At 40.3% G+C, this 20967-nt stretch overlaps 2 protein-coding genes across 2 annotated transcripts; both read right to left on the reverse strand.

The window, feature by feature from the left end:
- Positions 1 to 2318: 2318 nt before the first annotated feature.
- Positions 2319 to 2861, reverse strand: ASCL3 (achaete-scute family bHLH transcription factor 3). The gene has a single exon (XM_009680245.2). The coding sequence runs from the start codon at positions 2859 to 2861 to the stop codon at positions 2319 to 2321; it is 543 nt and encodes a 180-aa protein (XP_009678540.1).
- A 4248-nt stretch (positions 2862 to 7109) lies between these two features.
- Positions 7110 to 20946, reverse strand: TMEM9B (TMEM9 domain family member B). The gene is made up of 5 exons (XM_068945018.1): positions 20741 to 20946; positions 17825 to 17916; positions 14003 to 14111; positions 12798 to 12932; positions 7110 to 8275 (listed from the first exon to the last, which is right to left on the reverse strand). The coding sequence occupies exons 1-5, from the start codon at positions 20822 to 20824 to the stop codon at positions 8120 to 8122; spliced, it is 576 nt and encodes a 191-aa protein (XP_068801119.1). The 5' UTR covers positions 20825 to 20946; the 3' UTR covers positions 7110 to 8119.
- Positions 20947 to 20967: the final 21 nt, after the last annotated feature.

Genomic DNA, 20967 nt, shown 5'->3' on the forward strand with positions numbered 1-20967 from the left:
TAGAGATGTTTAGCATGCTTACGGTAAAATTTGCAATGGAAACCCAATGAGATACAAATTTGAAGTGCCTAATTAAAAAAATACAGTTTAACCTCTCATATAAGGCACTTCTGAAAACGTTTAGCTTTGAATATTATTGTTTCTTAGATAACAAAGAGATATGAACTAGGAGCACTTTTTCTCAGTTTCTACATGCCCTTGTTATATATAACCTCCAAAAAAATTAATGCACCAAACCCAGCAAGAACTAAGAGTAGATTAAATGCTGTAAAACGTGTCTTTAAATGAGGAAATCATTGCAACATGCTCACTTATTTCACAGCTACCCAAACTCCCACGCTACTAAACAAAACAAGCTGGAATCAGTAATGCTTTCCCAAGAAATGCAAGCATTGTTTAATTTAAGCCCATCTTCAAGCCTTTTCAGTGCTATAACTGCTGAGGAGAGCCAGGTCCCCTTATTTATGTATAACATTGGGCAGTGACAAAGACAATCTGTAACACTTTATGAGGTTTTTCTGGATAGCTCCAAGCCCTTAAACACAGCAATATTTTGAACTTACCAGCTATTGATAACGCTAAATCTTGTTACTTTGGACGCAGTCCAGATGCAGAAGTCTTGCCCTTTTCCCTTTTTGATGCAAGAAACCATTTGCTGCTACTGTTCCCTAGTTACTAAGGAGGTTGCCATAGTCATCACTAACAGGAACTGACGTGTTGATCTTACTGGCTAAAAACTAGCGGGACACAACTACAGAGGTGACCATTCGTCTACCACTTACCTACACAGTTTTAAACTCTCAAATACAATTCTGCTGATCCAGATATTCCACTAAAGTCTGAGGGCAGAGAATGGATTATGAGAGGGTATAGTGCCCTCTAACATTTTTTGCATGGGCAAAATAACATTATATGAAACTGTGATTCAGTTAAAAAAAAATACCATGGGATGTTACAAATATATTGGTTTATAAAGTGGACAGAAGGGTTGAAGCTGAGACAAACTGGGGGTCAAATCATTTTATGAACTTTCCCTTTTCATAATAACAGGAAAGGATCCATGAATTATCCCCTTTTTCTTCAAGGTGAATATCAAAAAATGACAGAACATCATGCAGGAATCTTCCTGTCGATCGCTGCTGTGATCTCTAATCTCCCTTTCTTCCTTGATAAAGGATAGTGGTTTTTTTTTCTTTTTTTTTTTTTTTTTTTGTGTGTGTGAGTGGGATTAATTGCATTTTGTGGGTATTTTTCAATTCACTCCCATAAAAGCAACACAACAGAGGAGATGACTGGTTGCATTTAGGGACAAGGATAGACAGGCAGAAGTCTGTCACCATTTTCTCTACATTCTGCTGCACCCACCCATTAACCCCTCTCATGCTGCCAGCTGCAAGTTATGAGCTAAACTCTTAATCACTTTCACATAAACCTGCTCTAGATCGCTGGGCCAAAACTGTCAGTAGATAGCAAAAAGAAACAGATTAGGAGGGGAAAAAAGACCATACCAGACCTCAACCGTTATCAGTGAAAGTGCTGAAGAATTTCTGTTGTAGGATACAATTTTTCCAAGACCTGCTCTTGCTAACCCTCTTCACACACTGTATTGTGTGAGCAGTCCTAGTAACTTGTAAGCACACTCACAAACTGAAGAAGAATCTGGTTTTCAATAGAAATTAGGACAAGCCAACAGTTTTTGATGAATGTATTGGTTAACAAGAAAAGGATAGAATTGCACTTGCAAGACATTATGCTCTTCCTAAGCTTGTAACTATGCTTTGGCAAGTTGCTCTCCTCCTCTCCCCCCACCCCCAAACCAATTTATCCTTTCTGTTCGTTTCTCACAACATTCCTAAGGACTTTTTAAAAGTCCTCCTTGTTTTGTAGGAAAAACATTGCCAATTAAAACAAAAATCTTTTAACAAAGTGCATGCAGGAGTAAACCAATAACATGACTGAAAATAAAAGGACTTCAGTCCCAACCAGTGGAAAACTCGCATTTTATTTAAAAGCATGCAGGGTGTGATGGTATATAGTTACTTTCCTTGTACAGGTATGCATTATTGGTTTGGTAGCAATTTTAGACATGCTTTCCAATTTCCATGAATTAGTTTAAGCCACTCAGATGCTATTTCGCTAGTTGCCTTTTTCATAGCTAACTGTAGCTTCTATTTGTGAAATTAAAACTCTTTTCTTTGGGTTAAATACTGATGTGTGATATGATCTGCTCCTCAAATGCACCAAGAAAAGCACGCCATTAATAATATAGTGGTTATTAGGTTCCTAGACAGGATAACTTTTGCTTGGTTTGGAAGAGTTTAGATAGTCTTCAAAAACTGGTTTTGTTTGTTAGTTGCTTTAGGTGCTTGGCTTGGTTCCATGATCTTTTTTTCTGGCATCGCAGATTCGCTGTACAGAACAGACTGTAGGTGGCTAATGTATTTTATGGCAGCACGGAGTGTCTCTACTTTGCTGAGCCGTTTCTCTAAGTATTCCTCAGGTAGGTGATGCCTCAGTTTGGCGTATCCTTCATTGACACATTTCACTCTCTGTCTTTCCCTTTCATTCCTCTTTCTGATGAAAGCTGGTCCGTAGGAGTACTCACTTCTGCTGTAATTGGAACGAGGCAGTTGATAGGGAAAGGTGCAGGACTCGCTGTAGAAATTTTCTGTGATGAGATGCTCCGACATGAAAGGAAGGAATGACAAATCTTCAGAGCAAGTGACCTGGTTTGCTGTTTCTGGGTACACATGAAATTTGACCACGGGGTCTGCACAGAAAGACCTTGCCAGCTGTATGCGCTGAGTGTCACTACAGATGGACAACTTGTCCATGAAGTTACAGCAGCTTTTGCCATCCATCAGGTTCTGCTTTTAACCTGGAGATGTATAATTATGTAACAGTTTAACAAGTCATATTGAACAGTAAAGAAAACAAAACAAAAAAACCCCACTCAGCAGGACTTACCAACACTTGGCATTTCTGGCATTTTCCAGGACAGACTTTTAATGCACTTGCAATATTTCGGAATGGTGTTGGAAGATCATTACATAAGAACAGACCATGTTCCATTTGAACACACAGGAGGGCGCAAATTAGCAACACAGATACAAATTCACTACAGGTTTTAAGAAAATAAAGCCATCAAAGCCTCCTAAAGGAGGCAGCAAAGTTTCCTTTGACCTCAGATTTAGAAAGGAAGAGGAACTTCCTTTATATCTCCCACACAGACCTAGCTTGCTCAGATTCCACTAAAACTTACATCCCAGAAAAAACAGGCCAACATCTGAGATGTTCTCTCTACCCCCTTCTCCTTCCTTGAAAAAATTAAACAAACAATTAAAGTAAGAGACTCCTTACCCTTACCAAAAACCTTTTACAGCACACGCTACTTTTTCTCTCCGTTCGTTTCATGTCTCACTCACTGCCTTGAGTAGATGGAAAGCTTGTGCAGGGAACGGATCTCAATTTTATGCCTGTCAGGTATTGCACCTGTTCTATGTAAAAAGTTTTACAAAAAGGCTAACGGATGAATTCTTGGCAAACCTGGTATCTCCTTGGGTCCCCATGCTCCTGCACTTACCTGTATATTAAATACAGATATAGAATACTAAATATGATACTAGTGATGAGTGATTACAAAAAGATCAATTTATTAGCTGACATTAAATGCAAAAAAAAAAAAAAGACCACCGCCTTCTGATCACATTCCTCCAGTTACGAATTATTTTACTAAGAAGTAGGGATTCTACACAGTGCTTGGAGCACTGCTAGAAACCTGTAATTCAGATTGGCCCACTAAAAACACATACTCGCTCTTTAGAGCAGCAGAGCAGGCATAAACATATATGTGATTTGAGTAGCTATGAGAAAGATAACTTCTCAGTGTCTTATAGAAAGCTATACTATAGTGCCTTCCCAATAACGTTATATAACAGCTAAATCTCAGCACACCGTAACAATGATCTTGTTACCTAACAGCTACTTAAAAATACGTGTAAAATAGCTAATGATACCTTAAGAAAAATGTACTGTGATCCATTGCTCCCTGACTGGGAGCAATACTTGCCTACACAGTAGGCACCCAGACACACTCTTGCTTACCATTCACTTTCTCATCTGTATGCTGCTTTCTATGGAACATTTAGGCTTTATTACACCTTCTGTAATGGAAATGCCACCTGAACATTAAGTAGGTTACTAGAAAGACCTAGATTCTGCTACTTACAAGAACCTGAACAAAGCTTCAAATGTTCAGACCGGAGCTCCACAACATAAACAGGATTCCCTTAATCCTTCACAATGACATGGAGAGATTGCAAGTCTTCCAATAATTTCATACCTGTCACTTTTAATAGGGAAAGAATTGTCACTCAGTGTGGGTCTATCCTCATACCATATTCCATCAAAATACATCTATATTCAGTGTCATCCATTTTTCTAATGCAATGGATCTCAATACAGAAATCCTATGAGTTGAGTATTTGTTTATAGCATGCTGTTATACAAGAGTCACATACATCTCAAAAACAGATGCTTCTGTAAGGAGGCCAGCAGCATGAACACACATTCATTATGAATTACTATGCACGCAGAAAGATCAGAGCTGAACACATATACCCATTATAAAAGGAAAATAGCAGACAGTCATCTTTCCCTTTGCTAATGGCCCATGTTGGGTTATTTTCTTTTTAATTTCTACTGTAACATGATGGAAAGACATTATCACCGAATAAAGTTCGTTATAGAGCAAAAAAAACATTATAGTAAAAATGTTTTCACATAGCAAAAAAGCCAAAACCAGTATAACCCCCTCAAAAAGAGATACTTGCAGCATTGGTTGCTTAGCACTGGCAGTTCTGCTGCACAACAGCATTCCACAAAATCTGCCACCTTTCTGTCTGCACAAAGTACAAAATTCACATGCTAGAATTGTCTTCCTATTAGACTACAGACTCACCAATCTTCAGATGAAAGTAAAACCCAAGGAAACAAGATGTGCTATTTTAAGACTGACGAATAACATCTGAAAATATCTGAATGATATTAAAGAAAAGTTAATATTTTCCATTCTTTATACACTATATTTAATCAATAGGTCATACTAAACACAAGTCATTAAAAAGCTACACAAGCACTCATATTAAATAGCTGATAGAAGTGATTTACAGTAACACTGATATTCAGTGAAGATCTATTTCTAGATATAGCAACATGTAAGTCTCTTACCTGAATTATGCAGCTTGTTCCGCTGAGTCAATGATTACTGTAATTTATAGTCAATTGACAACATGCAAAGTAGCTTATGGTTGGATCTGCTCATTTCTGGTTCGGCTTTTCCACCCACATCATACCTATAATGGCAACAAATCCTGACAGTGATGACTAGAAATTTTAAAACTCTATTGAACACAACTGGATTACCTCAGAAAGTAATCAGGAATGTTTTTTGTTTACTTCCGATTTGCATTCTCTTGCAGTTTGCTAAGGTGGTAATTTCCTTTATTGGAATGTTGTACTTTAACGTCTACATATAACAATCAACTAGAATTTAGTTAAGAATTTGCCATTACAGTGAACGCAGAAATCAATATTTGAATAAGAGTATGGATTAAATTGATATTAGATTGCTATGACCAGGTCACAAGATCTTCAACTACTTTGAAGCTGTGCGCTCCTATCCCAAAACTCAATAATGAGCCCAAGTCTTATCCCTTATTCCTTCTTTTTCACACCCCTTGGGGAGAAGAAACTGCTCAGATACCCTCTTCAGGGTTAGAAGGGAAGAGGTGCATTCCTGATGGTTTCAGAGCAGTGTGCTGTACTGCCCTTTGTGACTAGTCTCCAGGCATAAGCCAGGAATCGAAAAGACTCAGTTGTTTTGCAACACCTTTGCCTACAGCTTTTTCAAGCTGATATTACTGCATATTAACAATGATAAACAAGCTACTGGTACTTCTACCAAGTACATGAGTTTTATACTAGTACCAGAATTACATTTTAGCTGGAATGTGAATGCATAAAAAAGCACTTTTTCATAGCCTCCATTTTAAATACAGAAAGTCAGCATTTATTTAGAAGGAATTTGGGATGGACTTATCTCCAAAATAGAGGTGGGGACACACAGAGTCAACTTAATATCCTCATATTTAATCTTCACTATGCCTACTTTAATGTGGGAGAATTTCCCTTAATCTTAAGCAGTATAAAACTTTCTAATAGGCCTTTAATAAAAGTGCTTACAGAAGTCTTCAAGGAAAAAAATGAAAACATGGGGCAACCAGCAGCAAGACAAATGTTTTAAAACTTTGCTTAAACTTAGAATCCAAGCATGGGGCAATCGGTCTATATAGAATCTCTATAGCTCTATATATTCCTCACTATATACTTGTCCAGGGAATAGGACACAACTTTAAAAGCTGAACAACTACTAGAACTGGTAGACAGGCATGCATAAAACAAACAATTTGTATGCTTCTTCTTTAGGGGATCCTAGGTGCATCACTATCATAACTGATTCTTGACTCATCAGGTTGGATGTTGAGTACAGTAATTGAACCCAAGTGTGGATTTCTTGTCCTGTCAATCCACTTTCTATTGGTTTTTTATTTAAAAGAAGAATCCTGTGCCCCCATCAATTTAAGACATCCGTTATAAATTCTGTTCAAATTAATTCTTTTTTTGTGCAAGAAGCTTTAGTTTGAGTTACTGCAAATGTTGTTATAGGGCAACTATGTTTCCATCCCTGGTGTGAAAAAATTACCTGTACAGGTACAATCCCTTTATTTGCCACATCCATCCAGTTCCCCAGGCTGTTGATTAAGAAAGCCAAGACTGCACTTGGCATTCCCAACCAAGAGCACTGTTCTATATACCATTTCCCTTGACGCTGGAACTGAAAACTGTTGTAAGACAATTCGCTAAATTTGAGTCAGGGATTACAAACTGCTTTTTTCAATCAGCAGTTTGGTGAGCCATTCTTTCCCTTACCCGAGCACTGCACACCACTGCATATTTCTACTCTGAAGCATTTTCAGAGAAATGCATTTATATATGGAATTTACATGCAGAATACTGAAGGAGAGAAATGATGACATGGATATCGCACATCCTTTTTTCGAAAATCAGTTTTATCTTTAATTGTTACATTCCAAAGGGGATATATGAAAGTCAGTTATCTAGTAATGTATACCTCTTAGAGAGATGAGTATAGAATCACAGATTAAAAAAAAAAAAAACAAAAAAAAAAAACCTAATCCCCAGGATGACAGATGCTAAAGAAAGTATGTGCCTTATACCATCAGTGCACACAGATGCAGAAAGATTTTTTTATAATAAATATTTCATCACATACTAACTCCTGAGACTTTACCCATGAAAAGAAAGGGAGCAGATTAAGAGTTATCTCACATAACAACATATTAAGCTATCAGAGCAAAACAGAACAAAATGCCAACACTGTCTTAATATGCACTGCATTGGAGTTTATCTACATCACAGTACTTAAGTATGCAGCTCAAAGAGTCAGTGTCCGTTTAAGTTTTGCCTCAAATCTGCAAACATCACTTAATGTATAGCATCTTCAAAGCACGAGTGCAAGAAATCAAATGATGAACACAGCCAATCAGGATTTCATTCTCTGATATGAAAACCGCACTGCAAGACTTAGATTTCTAGTACCTAGCATTAGTCAGCAGAAAATCCAAGTATATTTACAAAAGATCTTTACATAAAGTGATTAGTGAGTTTTAAGTAATTACTGTGTTCCCAGGTACTTTTTGATCACATAAGTAGTAAAGGGAAAGATATAGCTTAAAATTACCATAAAGTCACAACTCTAAATAAGGTACCACAGTGACAACCCAAGATACCTCACGGTTTTCTGTAATTGTTTTTTAAGCTTTGTTAGTAAAAGCCATTTGAAAAATGTAAAGATTTTTAGCTTTTGGTTAACTAAATTTATTTTAATAGTTTCCACTCCAGTACATTCTTTCAAAGTTCAAATACTTCTTTCTATCAGTAAGGAATCATTAGAGAGAACCCCTTTGAAGTGGTAGGATCAGGAAGACGTAAGTCAGCTCTTTCAATTAGTCCTTCCTTGGAGTTACTACTGAGACAATTAACTCAGCACAACATGACGGTCAAAGACAGATTTGCGTTGCTCTTGGACCTGTAACTTCCAACGCTGTTGGGCATACTCCACTTTGTTCAAGACGTTGGCACGGCTCCGAGAACGAGCCAGCACATCATGGGCATTTGCAAAAGGCTGGTGATCCTGAAACGGCAAAAATTAGTAGTTAGATCCCAACAACTGCTGTTAGCAAGTACTTCCCCCCCCCCCCCCCCAGGCAAAACAAGCTATTTAACCAGCTCGTCAGCCAATGTGACAACACAGGTGTTTGATAGTTAGAACTATACTTCAATTTTTCATTCAAAGTAACTTCCACAGGTTTGCCAAGTAGACCAAACTTCACTACATAGTCAAACAATTATTTGCTGCCTACAGTTGCTGCCTAGAGATGCCTAGAGCTTTGCATCCATTAGTAGCTGTTGGGGTAGAAGCTTAGAACAGACCCAGATATCGGGACCCTCCCATTCATCATCAGGAATGCGCTTCACTGTAAAACTGAATTAAAGAGTTGGTGCTCTGCCAGCGCTCAGCCTTTTACCGTAAGGCAGCCTGGGATGTTCACACAAAGATTCTATATAAAACCAACACACACTGATGTTTACCAAACTAAACCCATTGTACTAAGCTGTCTAAAAGCAAAGTGTAAATACAGCTGTTTAAGTGGCAAAGAGCTCAACAATAACCAAGTGCTTGTTTAATATTTACTCTGTTTGTTTCCTAACAATACCTGCAAAGCTGTATTTTCTTCTAATAAATAAATCTAAGTCAAAAACAGTGAAAGTTGGAATGGAACCTCTTATGTGGTTGTTAAATTGCTTTCGACAAAGTCGTGTTTTTAAAGCTAATGTCAGAAAGCATCATGCATGCAACGTATAGCGCAAATGATAAAAAGAGAACATATGTCCTGTATTAAGTAAGTGTTTATCCTTTGTGCTATGTCTACACTTCATCTTCCTTTTTATTCCCAAAAGCTTTTAAAAGTGTTTACATTAATGGATAATTTATTTGTGACATGCTGCTGTGTAGAATGGCTCAATTATAAGTCTCAGTAGCACACAAATTGTCATTCATGATATCTACTGGAGTGATGCTGACAAGTCCCAAAGACACACATGGGCCTCCATGGGCTAAGAAATGGGCTAATATAGAACAAGAGACAACCCCTGACCCAAAGAGTTGTAATCTCACTGTAAAAAGATTATACATCTGGCTATACCTAGAATGGGAAGTTAACAGGAGGCAAATCACTTCACAGTGAAACCAAATCACAATAGCAGCATCTTTCCACCAAGAAACACAGGGACAGAAAGAGAGCACGGGAAAAGCTAGATAGTACTGCCTAGCCTGACAAACAATTGTCTCAGCTCAAAGACTAACTACTGTCAGTTTCTGTGTAGACAACATGGCAAAGAAAGAAATCAAAAAGAGGGTGGTCTACAGAAGCAGCTTATGTTCATCCGTTGCCACTGCTATCAGTGGGCAACAAGAGAGAAAGAACAAACATTTTTTTTGAAGTTCAACAACACAAAAAGAAACTTATGAGGACTGGTATTTTCAGAGTGAAACAAGGATCAATACCTCAAGACTTTTAAGAGGGAAGACAAGGAAGGGGATAAGCCATGAAAGACCTTTACTTATTCCACACTTACTGCCTACTGAAGAAGGATGAGTGGGAAGGGAGTAGCATGAACGTAGCAAGGAGCTAGCGTGCTTTCCGTTCAAAGATATAAGCACTAGTGACTCTGCAAACACAAGACGGGACACAGTAACAGACAAAGCAAAACATGGAATTGGATGAAGTGGATCCAGAATTTAGGATGAATTCATTCTGTAGTTAACTAAAGCTCTCCCATAGGATTTATTTTAGTTCTTCTACCTACACCCAGAAAATTCCACTCCAGATTTGGAGGTATTATAACAATTTATCCAACTGAGGTACAGCTTACAGCACAAGTTCATTTGATTCAAGCAGGAATTTGCCCAATTTGCTATGAGGATGCAGACAGAGAGTCACTCCAATCCCTCCTTTCCAAAAAAACCAATATCCTCCTAGAAGTGACTGTGAAATATCTTAGGACTTTAATACAAAGACACATGGAATATATCTCCATCTAAGACACAAGCAAGCACAGAAACATTGGTTCACAACAAAAATAGTATACTCCTGTCTTAATACGCTTTATTCCAAATATTAGCTTAAACTGGGGTGACAATCACACATTTTTGCTGCGAAATCAAGGTACAAAAAGAAGGCACAGCTGATAAAAGCTATTATCTAAGAAAAATGCTTCATTTAAACTTTTATCTAACTTCTTTTTTTTTTTTTTTTATTTAACTCAAGATGGCTGTTGTGGCCATTGCTGATGAAGAGACATAGAGCTAAAGAATATGCTTTTCCTCAGTTTACTAACAATGACAGTTCACTTCAAAAATATGGCACAACTGAGTGTGACCCACTTAAAAACACCGATACAGAGCATAACATTTACCAAATTGGATACATTCAAATCTATGAAGTCACTGAAATAACAAGCAGCCAGAACTACTGGGTATTTAAAAACATTTAAATGTATTTTCTAAGTGTTGTCATCATAATAGTTTCACCATGACCAAAGTAATTTATCTCCTATTAACCTCCGATTTATTTGAAGGAATGCTAAAAATATTCTTAAGGATTCTATTGTAAGAGATTAATAAATACTTTAAGTCTTTTTAAGTAGGTCTCATTTACCTCAACAGTGCTCACATCTGCTGAAAGGCTTAGGTTAAAGCAAATGGAAATCTTGTTTCATTGACTGGGTTTGGTTTTAGAAACTCTTGCTAAGGTTACAGCACACTTGAAAGGAACTTTACCAGTGAAAACAGCACTCAGGGTAGCAACTACATTGATGTTATCATCAGACTTCAAACTCCTTTATCATTTCATGCTTTTCAACACTGACACTTTGCCACCAGTCTGGCTGCTAGTTTAGAATACTTTCCCCCCATTACTTCATGATGATACTTCTCCAATGCTTACAGATTCATAAGCTTTACAAAATTCCTTACAGTTACAGAGCCATACTCCATATTTTTATACTATTCCAAGCTCCTCTTCAATACAAAGATCACAGAATCACTGAATAGTTGGGGTTGCAAGAGATGTCTGGAGACCACCTGATCCATCCCCTGCTCAAGCAGAGTCAACTCAAGTAGGTTGCCCAGGACCATGTCTAGTTGGGTTTTAAGTATCTCCAAGGATGAAGACTCAATAACCTTTCCGGGCAGCCTGTGCCAACATTCAGTCACCCTCACAATAAGGAAGTGTTTTCTTGTGCTCGAACGCAATTTCCTGTGTTTCAGTTTGTGCTCATTGCCTCTTGTCCTGTCACTGGGCACCACTGAGCGGAGTCTGGCTCCGTATCCTTTACACCCTCTCACCGAGTATTTATAAATATTGATAAGATCCCCCTGTGACTTTTCTTCTCCAGATTGAACAGCCCCAGCTCTCTCAGCCCCTCCTTGAATGAGGGGTGCTCCAATCCCTTAGTCATCTTTGCGGCCTTTCACTGGACTCCCTCCAGTAAGTCCACGTCTTTCTTGCACTGGGGAGCCCAGACCTGGACCCAGCACTCCAGAAGTTACCTCACCAGGGCTGAGTAGAAGAGAAGGATCACCTCTCTCGACCTGCTGGCAATGCTCTTCCTAATGCAGCCCAGGATACCATTGGCCACCTTCGCCACAAGGGCGCAATGCTGACTCATGGTCAGCCTGGTGTGCACCAGGATGCCCAGGTGCTTCTCTGCAGAGCTGCTCTCCAAGTGGTGCACCGCCAGCCTGTACTGGTACATTGGTTCCAGATGACCTCTCCCATCAACTAGTCTTCCTTATCGACACTGACCAGGCATTAAAGCCTTTCACTGTTTCCAATACCAGGTTTCATAAGATCTTAAATGTCTTTGGGGCAATGGACTGAAGACAATTTCATTTCTTCTTTATTACAAGTTAAAAACATTATGTCAGCGATGGGGAAGGCCAGCAAGAAAGAAGAAAGTCTGCTGTCATTTGTCATCAACGGACTACTCCCCTTTTCCTCCTGCAAAAGGCTGTTCTCATCTGTGGGAATATACGATCACATTTTTGCTTCTAGCTCTAATGCTAATAGTGCTTCATGCTGAAGTAATTTGTATTACCTCATTATAGTAACTCCTCCTTGAATTTTTAGCATCAACAAACTCAAGCTGGAGTACAAAAGAGGAGGTAACCTCTCAGTGTATATTTTCTCTTTGTAGAGAGAAATCCAAGCAGTAGGTAATTCACATAAAATGCAAGCACTAGCAAGACCATGCTAATCATTAGCCCTTCAGAAGATGTGCCTATGTGAGCTTACTCCTTTCCTACTCTATTTCTGCTCTGAGAAATAAACTCCATGTCTCGAGCTAGAATAACAGAAGCACTCCTCACCTTACTACTTTCTAATCCAGTTAGGAGAAACAGGGGGGGGAAGGAAGAGATAGTGGCTTCAGGAAAGTCATCATACAGCCTTCTGACTCCTGTGAAGAACAGCCTCTCCCTTCAGGAAAAGAAATTAAATGCCTGGCAAAAAGCTAATCATCCCAAGAATTTACTTAACAAATAACCATCCCAATCTTTACATCCTCCCAAGTATGCGTTCAGGCGAACTCACCCCGATGTCTTCATCACTTTGTATAAGCTGTGAATGTCCAAAGAGACGTCTCTTCAGTATAGGCTCCACCAATGTAAGGTAAACCATGTACAGAAGAAGTAGGCCCAAAATGGACAGATATATGATGATTGTAACCTGCACAATATAAAACATATGCACAATTTATGCCAGTGTTACAACATTACTCTCACAATCTCTCAGCAGGCAGCAAGGACTAAAAGAAAGGCATGTGCAAAGTTTGGGATAAACCTGTTGATCTCTGGAAGCGTCACTAGACGATTTAAAAACCCACAAAGTAAAGCCACCAAACTACCAACACAATATCACAAGGGTTTGGATGCGGACAAATACAGTTTGAAACAAAGTTTCTCTTAGCTGGGCTTTGCTGTCCCTTGTAATACAACTTGGTGTTACAAATCTTACCCCAACCAAGAATCACAGAATCGTTTAGGTTGGAAGGGACCTCTGGAGATCATCTAGTCCAACCTCCCTGCTCAAGCAGGGTCCTCTAGAGCATATTTCCCAGGAACAGACATCAAGTATTAAACTGAAGTGACAAAATGTAGGGGTTCCTTCATGGTCTCCATTCTCTAGCATGGCTCTGCACTCAAACATCCACTGAGATCACTGAGAAAAATGTGAAGGAAAAAAGAAATACTAAGCTTCTAAAAGATCAAAAAGAAAACGCAATCCAAGCTATAAAAGAAGAAAAGGTAGACTGTATAATCTATTCACCCCAGCCTAGGAGACAAAGTCTTTGAAAGGAGAAGAGTGAAGAATTTGGAGTTCATCCATTAGAGCAAACATGGCTGATTTTGCTCATCTTAGCTTCCCAGCATACAAAGGAAATTTCTACTAAGTAAGACAGCTGAATAATAAGAGATCCTATAAAATATCAAGTACAAAGCTTGACCCAAAAAAAAAAAAAAAAAAGTCAGCAGGGTATAAAGCTTAATCTCAAGCTCTGCCATGTTCAGTAAAGGTTCTTAAGCCTGCTCCTTCAGCTATACCTTGATGTTATCATTACTATTCAAGCTAAATTGTGAACAGCTGCATTGGGGGAGGGGAACCCTTAAATCGTATGCTGCTTTAGAAGAGTTCTTCTGCTAAAAAGAATATTCCTCTAAAAGTTAAAAGAGGACAGACCTATTTACGAATTTGGTTGAAATATTTAATATATACACCAACAGAATTATATTGTTTACCTTAATTGTGACAGAGCTTCTCTCTTCATATTTGCATTCACAACGTAAACAGTACGCTTCTACATCAGGTCCAGGGACAGGCATAGGCTCAACCACATGAAGACAGTCGCTGAGGAAAGAAAAACTGCTCAGTTAGTTCTGAGCTGGTTTTACCCTACCCTACCTATTCCACTATGCAGGCGGATCTCACAGCTTCAGATGCACACAGACTCCAGTTGCATGAGTTAAGAAGTCACCTTTTGTTAAGTTAAACTGTTCTGAATTATAGGGATCCAAGATTTAACAAATCACTATGCCACAACTATTTTACTTAAGTAAGGAAGAGGCTATTGACAAGCTACTAAACAAGTCTGATAAGAACTTTAACTAAATATAGATGTTTACGTTTTCACTGAAAAATACAAGAGCTTACAGCTGTTCGCATAACAAATTCAAGGATTTGAGCTTGCTCATCATTAAGAGCACAGTACACTCCCAGAGGGAACGCATCATTTGACACTGATATCAGATGAAAGTAAATTCCAGCTATAGCCTGCTTCTTTCTCCATCATATTTTAAGAGCTTTAGTCTATCCTTCCAGTGTCCGAAGGAAGATTAACCTCTTTTTGCTCATGAATGGAAGTCTTGTTTTTACTGTCATGAGTTACAGGCACTACAGAAAAAAAATGAAGTCATATGGGTTGGTTTTTTAAGCAACGTTAACAGTAAATAAGCAGCAACCAGTTTTCAGCACCGGACCAGGATGCAAAAGTGTAATTTGATTTAAAAGATTACAGATTAGAAGTCAGCTCCCATGCAAAAAGGCGTGACTGATAATCTTGTGGACATTCTATACCACAGCACTAAATCCAGCTGTCACGAGACTACTTCTGCCAGTAATTTACGCAATTCCAGTCCTTGTGCCGACTCAGATTGGCTGTTCAGAGCTCACATCCCAAGCTCCTTTCCAGGGCACAGCACAGGCAGAAGAAAACAGGTTTTGCCTTTATCTTTGTTAACTCAGTGGTGGTACAGATAGAAGTAGGTAATAAAGTGCCTGACTGACAGCAGTAGCTTATGATTCTGCATTGTACTGCGCTAGATGAAGACGCTGCAGAGCCATGTGGCCAGACATCAACTCATCTTTTCTGTTTTGTTTGTATTTCTCCTTCAAAACTAAAACTATTAAACATCTAATCCATTCTCTCAAGAGGATCGGAAGGTTTATTTTTTCCACTTATTTGTAATTGGAATTACGGTTTCCATGCCAAAATGCCACATTCAAACTATAAAATCAAAGATAAGTGAAGCTATAATCTAAGCAATTTCATAATTGCTGCATAATTCATAATACTGCAGGCTTACATCAGTATGCTGCTTAAGAACAGTGGGAAGGCTGTTACTGTGAATTATCAAATATTAAGGTCAGCATTTTTTTTCTCTAGTTCAGTGTTTCAAGTTGCTAGGAAGTATAAAAGCCATTAAAATCTCAGAATTTTGATAATAGATCTCCTTGGACTGTCATTCCATAGTCATTTTGAAAGAAAACGTGGAAAAGGATAACCCCTTCCTGAAGTATGTTCATTCCCACCCTTTCCCTTATGCCTCTAATAACAGCACTGAGGAAGTGTTTCCTCCTGTGTGAGCCGGGCTAGTCAGAAGGGCAGCTTCTGCACAGATAGATGTTCAGTTTTTCCCGCTAGAAGACAGGGTGTCCTCCCTCCCTTCCAAATCCACCACTATAATGGTGGAGCAGTCAGGCTCCAAACACGAAGCAACAATAGACTCCTTTCAAAGTGGGTTATTTAAGCGAATACACTGTCGCTAGGTGCTTAGATTTAGACATCATTACGCTTGCCTAGTGCATTATTCATCAGGACTGGATTGCCTGCGATAGTACTTAGCCTGAATCTAGAACAGTGAATGCTTTTAATGGGATCAAAGCACCATCATCTCGTACTGACAATAACGTAACACTGTCCGCCAGTCTTTGAAGCTTGAAAAAAATGAGCACTTCAAGTGAAAGAACTGAAACACCTAAATAAGAATATCATCATGCATGATACAGGTTCAATATTAAAAATTATTTTTTACGTTTATGACAGGATAAACCAAGTCATCGTTATACCATTCATAATTCATAAAGACACTAGAAATCGATCTGGCTTTTGTCTCTTAAATCAGTGACTTATCTAAACACCAAAAGGATGATGTTTATCATCCTGTTCTATTCAATAATAAATCACTTACACAGATGCACAAGCCCAAGCACAGCACTAAATTTCTTTATTTTAGTATACGTGAACCAGCAATCAAGCCTTTTAAAAGTAGCAAGACGACATCTCAAACTGAAGATCAAAGCCATAAAACATTCCCAGATGGTCTCCTGAGACATGATCTCAACAAAATGGCATTTAAGAGAAGAAAACAGATTTTGGAGATTCTGTATGCCTCAGTATCTTTCACCATAAAATCAGTCAAGCCTTTAGCAACTTCCTCTAGCTCCAAAAGCCTCTAGCTTTTCCGTCAGTCATTTCCAATACTGAACTAAATGGAAGCAGGATCTTTTCTGCCAGAAAGTCACATATTAAGCAACACTCACTGACAAATCCATTTTCATTTGCAGAGGAGCAATGAGTGACAAAACCAGTAATAATGCTACTCTGAAATGTCTGTTGCAGCTGGAATTCTCTCAGCATCCTTCCTCGCTGTCATAGTAGGACTAATGTTAAGTTAATCATATGGGACAAAAGTAATAACTTTTATTAGACAGTGCATTTCATGTTCATTAGGTTAGACTGAAATTTACAATGTTGTTTCTCACAGTTCTTCTGTAAGTAATTTAATAAATTAAGGTACAGCTCTACACACACTTGTATCATTAAATTTATTCCTATAATTACTTCAGTGAGACTACTCAGGGGCATGAAACCTCTTCAGAATCAAGTTGCTATCCTGTTGCTGCTCATCAGACTGATAAGTCTTCAGATGTGTTAAGAACTAATAAAAGAAGAGTAATATACCAAAAAGTATTTCACATTTTAATAGGTTAATCCAAGAATTTCTGACCACTTCAGACATCAACTTGAGCTCAAAGTGTGGTGTTTTATTTGTATCATTCACGTAGACAATGATACTCAAGGTGAAATTGCACAAGAGAGCTAGGCCAATGTAGTAAATGATTGCCACGTCCCTTTCTCCCCCAAACCCTCATCCCCAGCCTGGCACGCCAGCTCTCAGCTCAGAGAAGAGTCTGACAAACGCCATAGCTGGCATAAACTAAACAACAGAGCGCATGGCTTTAGCACAGAGAAGCAAGGCTTCTCTCTGTCAGGAACAACGTGCTGTGAGACAGCTCAAGCTGTCTCATGTATCTGCACTCTCTGGCTGTGGAAATAGCACAGACACAGAACAGAACAGAAATCTCCAGAAATAATTGCTAAATGATAGCAAGGCAAGTTTTAAGAGTAGGGAAAGAGCAGACAATTCTCCTGAGCCCTGGCTCCAAGGCTATGTTTCCTTGCCATTCTACAAACAATTTCAAATCACTGAACTCCAATTACTCAGTTACAACACTCCCGTTCTTCTCTACTATTTTCAAGTCTAAATAAATAACAAAACACGCAAGCAAAAAAAAAAGATGACAAAGCAAGAATTATGGGTTTTGGGCCTTGTCCCTCACTGGAGACGAACTCTGGACTACTTTTACAAGTAAATTACCAATAAGTTATGCAAAAGATGTAATTTCTCCTGGCCTTGTTACAGAAGGCTTGCATATAATCACAATGGAATACAACTTTAACTAGTAAGACTCATTATAATTTTGATGTCCCACAAACTCACCAGTCTTTCTGTGAAACATTTTTGTTGTAAATATGTCCTGAATGGTCTTTGTAAGGAGGACAGATGCATTTACATCGGACATCCTCAGAATTCTGAAAAATAAACAACATGTTTAGAACAAATTATCACCAGTGACCAAAGTAGGGTACAGAAAGCATTCTGCTGATGCAACACATGAAATATTTAACACAAACTACTTGCAAGTGTCTCTGAATAGTCTTACCCAGGATTGTTTCAAGTTTAAGAACAATCCTTCAAAATTATTGAGAAAAAGCAGTAAGCAGAGCAATTTCTCAAGTAACACTATTGTTTTAGATAGTATTCCAAATAAAAGGGAGCTTCAACTCCAGATTTTTCTTTTTAAACAGTTAACATACTTTTAGGAGTTACTTATGTCGCTAAAGTCAGCTATTCAATTTATGAGGACAGCTGTATAATATAAACACAGTGACTAGTTTAAAATGAATGAAAGAATATTAACCCCCAATGGAGGTTGGCAAAAAAAGCCTTTGCAGATAATTCTGTACTCATTTACCATTGCTCCTGAACAGCAAAAACAACTTTGTAAGGAAAGCTATTAGTGGACCATTATAACCTACAGCCCTCTTATCTTAAACAGCAGCAGGATACTGCCTGGTAGAGAAGTACAAAACTGGAATACCAAATAAAGGAGAAGGAAATGTGAAAAAATGATGCAAACTTGGAAGAGCAAGCTTTAGGGAAACAATTCGAAGACTTGCATAAGCAACGAGAGGCACTGCAAAAAGAAGTGAGGAAAATTAACATCCCACAGTTATGGGAAGTGAGAAAGAGTTAACACCCAAAGATCACAGTTAGACCACTACTGGGAAGAAAGCAATTCCAGAAAGAAACTACTTTGTGTATATTCTAGTGAGATAATTCCTTCCTTTCCCAAAACGCACAAGAGCGGAAAACCCTGTGAAGAGAACAGAGATAGCGAGCAAAGAGTTATAGATGACAGCAGTCTCAAACTGAAATCAGAGTAATTTATTTGAGAAAATAATAAGACACAAAAGGTAAGCCTGACTTATCTGAAATTCAGGGCAACTTTTGCCAGGATCATAAGAGACTGTCTTAAGAAGTATTGATAAATAAACATCTATACTGAACAGTTAGATCAGAGTAACGCTAAACGAGCGTAGGTCGGCTGGAAAACCTTGATTTCAGTATATACCAAGGCACTTCTGGTCTTGCCATAGGAAAGTCAAACAGTTAATTAGCATTAAAAACATGGAGAAGCTACATATAAAGGTGCTTCCGCAATTTGGAAGTTTCCCTATTAGGAGATACTATGTTCTCACAGTTAGTCACAGAGACAATAAGATTATAGCCGCAAAATGCAAAATATTAACCTACAAGGACCAACAACTGAGAATTTAAATACACTCTAGTCAGGTAAGGCAGCAAAGCTGGAAGAGCCACCATGGAACAGAAGAGAAGATGAAAGCACTCAGACATGTAACGCTGAGTGGAAGCAGAGCACCAAGCTGAAAGTAAAATAAGACATCTGGCAGATCCCCTTTTCCTTTTATATAGTCAGACACAAGAACATGAGCTTTCTCTCAGACAAGACCTTCTCAATGAATACACAACGATGACTTGTGGTTGCACGTGACAGCATCTCAGAGCACTACGTCAAAACTAAAGTAAAACGCTGAAAACTTAAGCTCTGTACAGACACAAGCACTAATAAAAACAGATAAAACTCAACTAGTTCTAATTCTTGCTATGTTCTGCTCTACAACGTGTCACATACCTAGCTTTCAACACCTAGCTACTGCAATCTCTACTTTTCATAAACCTCCTATGAAGATATCAGTAAAAAGCAACCTGACGTCCCGCTAAAATCAGCAATTATGACTTCGATATAAACTGAAGTTACCCCCTAAATCTGATCTTGCGTGGGCACATGCCTGACGCTTTAACAGATTCGGGCAAAACCCTCTGCTCCATGGCACCCGGGGAAGGCAGGTCAGTAAGTAACGGCCAGACCAGATGCCCAAGCTCCTGAACCTTCACAAAAGCAGGAGGTAATTAACGGAAACCTAGTCCTCCCTTTGCAAAGGACTACTCTCTGACATTCAGAAGGGACTCCTGTCATCTCTGTTCTTCTGTTTTAACAAAAGCAATGACTGAAATACGTGATAATGAATTAACATGCTTGTGGGATAGCGAAAAAATTAGAACAGCAGTCCAAGCGTTCACAGCTAAGGTAAGCGTTCACCGACAGGCTGGGAAAGTTAACACGTTCAAAGACCTGGAGGAACCAGGACCAACGACCTGAGCAAGAAACCAGCCGAGGTACCAGCAAGGACGTCAGAAAGGGGGAGCAGAGCCGAGGCGCCACAAACCAGCCCCGGGAGAGGCCGCGTCTCACCTCGGGGCCTTACAGCCCCGCGCCAACCCACCGCCGACCACCGACCGTTGGGGGGGGGGGGGGAAGGTGGCACCCGCGGGACCGGCTGGGGCGGGCCAAGGCGGCCGTTGGGGCGCGGGGGGAGCGAGGACGACGGTCGGGGCGCGCGGGGGGGGGGGCGAAGGCGACGGTTGGGGCGCGCGGGGGGAGGCGAGGGCGACGGTTGGGGCGCGCGCGGGGGGGGGGAGGCGAGGGCGACGGTCGGGGCGCGCGGGGGGGGGGGCGAAGGCGACGGTTGGGGCGCGCGGGGGGAGGCGAGGGCGACGGTTGGGGCGCGCGCGGGGGGGGGGAGGCGAGGGCGACGGTCGGGGCGCGCGCGGGGGGGGGAAGGCGAGGGCGACAGTTGGGGCGCGCGCGGGGGGGGGAGGCGAGGGCGACGGTTGGGGCGCGCGCGGGGGGGGAGCGAGGGCGACGGTTGGGGCGAGGAGCCGCAAGGCGCACCGGGACCCGTCCCCCGCGCCCCGCTCGGCTCGGCTCACCTTGGCCTCCGCGGCCAGCCCCGCCAGAGCGGCCAGCGCCAGCAGCGAGCAGAGCCGCGGCCAGCCCCCGCCGCCGGCCGCCATGTCGGGCCCCGGGCTCGGCCCGGCCCGGAACCTCCTGCTTATCGCCGCCGCCGCCGCCGCGCCGCCAGCCCCCCGGCGCCCGCCGCCATCACTTCCGCCTTCCGGCGGCCTCACGTGAGGCGGTGTCCGGCCGGGAAGGCGGC

The sequence above is a fragment of the Struthio camelus genome, chromosome 5 (genome assembly GCF_040807025.1).
Source record: "Struthio camelus isolate bStrCam1 chromosome 5, bStrCam1.hap1, whole genome shotgun sequence".
In the NCBI taxonomy this organism is placed as follows: Eukaryota; Metazoa; Chordata; class Aves; order Struthioniformes; family Struthionidae; genus Struthio; species Struthio camelus.